The sequence below is a fragment of the Poecilia reticulata genome, linkage group LG9, assembly GCF_000633615.1.
Source record: "Poecilia reticulata strain Guanapo linkage group LG9, Guppy_female_1.0+MT, whole genome shotgun sequence".
Classification (NCBI taxonomy): Eukaryota; Metazoa; Chordata; class Actinopteri; order Cyprinodontiformes; family Poeciliidae; genus Poecilia; species Poecilia reticulata.
Genome location: NC_024339.1, coordinates 12,579,374 through 12,583,061, shown reverse-complemented (window position 1 = coordinate 12,583,061; position 3,688 = coordinate 12,579,374). Strand labels below are relative to the sequence as shown.

Sequence of the window (3,688 nt, the reverse complement as noted above, 5' to 3'; positions counted from 1 at the left end):
GGCACCAGCAACCCTCCCCACCCCACTGAGGGACAAGGGTGTAAGAAAATGGATGGATGGATGGATGGATGGATGGATGGATGGATGGATGATCGAAAAACGTAGCCTTTTCGAAATTGGCATGTTTCCGTTTTATTTTTTTAATTCCAAAAATTTATTTTGGAATTAAAAAATTGATTTTTTTAATTCCAAGTGGCACTATTTTATTTTATGGCTAATGGAAACTCGGTTACCATTACCATTGAAATTTGACTCTGATATTTTTGGGATAAAAACTAAATGAGACACATTTGACCTCCTGAGCTGGACAAAATGTTTTTGCACCTCTGATCTCAAGCTGGTATGAAACTGGGACATAATAATCACACAGTATGAACACAGACACTCCCTTCATCATCAAACTAGTGTTTAGATAGACAGGCGTGGTGACCAGGATGTCACCTCAGACTTAATTAAGTTTTGTTTTACAGCTTACACAGTGCACCACAAAGATAAAAAAACAATTATCATCCACTTTAAAGTATCCACATTGATGGGAAGAATCCTGCCTAACATTACTTTATTGTTTTTCTTTGGGATCTGAACTGATGTTAATTTTTGATCACTTTGATTCTCTTTTAAAGGAGTCCAACACAGGTTAGGTCTCCGCCTTTTTTTTCCTCTTCTTTTTATTGGCTGACAAAGAAAAGCAGGGACAGAGATTGGGAACAGGTGTATGACCCATCAAAAACACTAATTTAAACAAGGTTTTCTTCTTCTTTTTTTTTACATGTCTGGCAGAAGTGTTATCTGAGGCCCAACAGATTTACTTTTGCACATGGAGCATTATGGCTTTTGCCATTGTTGCATTAGATGTGTGAATGAAACTTTATTAGAAATTTTGCTTTAGGTTTATGTCAAAAGTAATGGACACAGGTAAAAGAAAGGTGGGGAACCAGTTTAAAGGGGAAGAAGGTGAAAGGAGTGGAAAGAAGCATAAAGAGAACACAACTGAACACCAGGAGTCTGTACACCTGCAGAAAGAAAAAACAAAACTGAGAAACCACAGCAACAACTCATTCAAATGTACTAAAACCAGATTTCTGTGAAATTTATCCAGCTTATTCTCGAACAAAATACCTTCAAATGGAAAGTAATTGACAAAACATGAATAAAAACAGAGAAAATGTCCTTTAAAAAAAAATACAAAAACAAGTTTGAATCATTTTGGGCTCAATTTAATACATGAACACTCCAGATCTACAAAAAGAAGACAGATAAATATCTTCCAAACGACATATATCACCCATTTGTTTGTCTTCACAGCCATTCTGTTGCAAATTGCCTAGATAAACACTTTGTCATCATTGTTCAGACACAACTCTAATAGTATTTGAGTTTTTCTTATTTTTCTTCTTCCTTTTCTCATAATTTGATGTTTATATTCTAAAGATGTACAGGAAATCTGATAAACATAACCGATTCTTCAGCTGAGAGAGTGTGCAGCTTCAAGTCTCGGTTATTATCTGTCTTTGTGTGAAATCAAGGCTCCATTGTTTAAATCTTTGCCATGTATTCATAAATACATTCAAAGTCTATATGTGCAGTTGGAAAACAGCGCTGAAGAACTATGCCGCGTTGCAGTTGTTGTCAGAACTGGGAAATTCTGACTTCTCAGTCGAATTTCCCACTGGGAAACTGGGAGCAACTCCGATTACCCCAGTTTACAATTATTAGGTTGCGTTTCAATATGGCCGCTCCTCACATCAACAGTAGTAAGATGTAGTGGAAACATAGCCAGATATGTAAAAGTACGTCTTAAATCAATGTTATATGTAGCACCTGCAACTCTAAACTGAACAAATTAAAAGTTCTGTTTTTGGATAGTTTGTCAGAGGTAGCAGGCGATGTTCATTGGCATCGCTAAGTTGAAATTCCAACTTAACTAGAACGCTGTTAGAGGGGCAGTGCTCCCAGTGCCAAGTAGAAACAACTAATCAGCACCAGGAGGAGGGTCTTAGCACTGCCAATCATGCTGGAGTGCACGCCACTCCCACTCAACCCCCACTCACTGCTACGATAAAGCATTTCCCATGAGCACAACCTGTTGTAAATGCTAATTCTAATTAGCATAACTACCAATGATGGCATAAACGCCGGCATATCCTGACATATGAAGTTATTTTATATGTCAGAAACAACTTCCTATAACAGTAAGTTGTTACAAGAAACAACTTCCTGTAACAGTAAGTTGTTTCTCCACCATTAGCACATTTAGCAGCACATTCACGAGGTTGATTGACAGGGTAAGACTTTCCTCCTGGCTCTGATTGGTTGTTTTTGGTGCATTTCTTCAGGCGGCAATAGTAACTCAGGGAGGAGATTCATCTTTTCGCAGATTATCTATCTCATAACATTAACACAGTTTATGTTATGACAGTTTTAATAAATATGTAAAATCATATTTTTTTATAAAAGTTACATACTTCAGCTTTAACACGAGTCTGGCGTCAAACCCAGCTCCGAGTTCCCATTTCCCAGGTAGCTGGAACGCAACATTAATACCAACTGCACATATTGCAGGAGATGAGCACCCTGAAGGCCCGCCTGGCCACGGAGCAGGTGAGCGTGGAGGTGGAGGCAGCTCAGGGGCCCGACCTGGGGGCCATCATGGCTGAGCTGAGGGTCCAGTATGAGGGCATCGCGCGCAAGAACAAGGAGGATGCTGAAGCCTGGTACCTCAAGAAGGTTGGTGAAAATCGAGCTCGTTTCTTCTGCGATTGTTGCTGAAAGCAGAATCTGTAAGCAATGACCTGTTTTACTGATGCGTTTCCACAGTTGGAGGCCGTTCAGTGTGAGGTGAAAGAAAGCAACGAGGCGCTCCGCTGCGCCCAGGGAGAGCTCAGCGAGAGAAGGCGCTTCCTGCAAGCTCTGGAGGTGGAGCTGGACAATCTACGCAAACAGGTAATCCAGAGTTTATGAGTGGTGTGACTATGTGTCACCTAGGACTGGACAATAAATCAATAAAAATATACATCACGTTAAACATGTAGTCAATATCAATAGATAATACGGCTGATAGAATATTTAATATTCAATAGAATATTAAAGATTGGTCGAATCAACTAACCCACTCACTCTTTAGTTACCTAGCAACAACACATTCTATTTGGTTACGTAGCAACAATCTGTTGAGTACATTTAAGGTTTTGCTACAAAGCCACAAAAAGTAATGGAATGAATACTGTGGATAAAAGTCATGTCACCAGTTTGGCAGTATTTCAGATATTTAAAACAAAAAATTAATTAAAAAAAACGATCGATAGACTGATATGAAACGCTTATATCATGAGAAGTTGTAACGTTTCCTTGTTCGTTGCAGGAACAATGATTTGACTTCACAACAGACTCAGGTTCACCGTATTTATCCTTATAAGACGAAAGTAATCAAGTTGGTGGAATTTAGCACAAATTTACATCAAAAACACAAAGTTAATATATTGATTTTTCAGCCAGTTTCTGCACCAAAGAGTTAAGAATGTGTAAACACTTTTTCACTGAGGCTCTTTAAAGGTAAATATATACAATTTTTTCCAAAAGAATAGAACTGAAATATACACTATTGGAGAATATTTTGTGCAACAATGTCAAAGTTACATGCAATTTAAGCAAATAGTCACACAAATACAGAATATATATATATATATAT

At 38.1% G+C, this 3,688-nt stretch overlaps 1 protein-coding gene across 1 annotated transcript in view; it reads left to right on the top strand.

The window, feature by feature from the left end:
• Positions 1–3,688, top strand: part of krt1-c5 (keratin, type 1, gene c5) — an 11,756-nt gene that overhangs the window by 3,778 nt on the left and 4,290 nt on the right. Inside the window, exons 5-6 of the mRNA XM_008417991.1 lie at positions 2,563–2,727; positions 2,818–2,943. Coding sequence (XP_008416213.1) covers positions 2,563–2,727; positions 2,818–2,943 — 291 coding nt within the window. The remainder of the gene's footprint in view (positions 1–2,562; positions 2,728–2,817; positions 2,944–3,688) is intronic.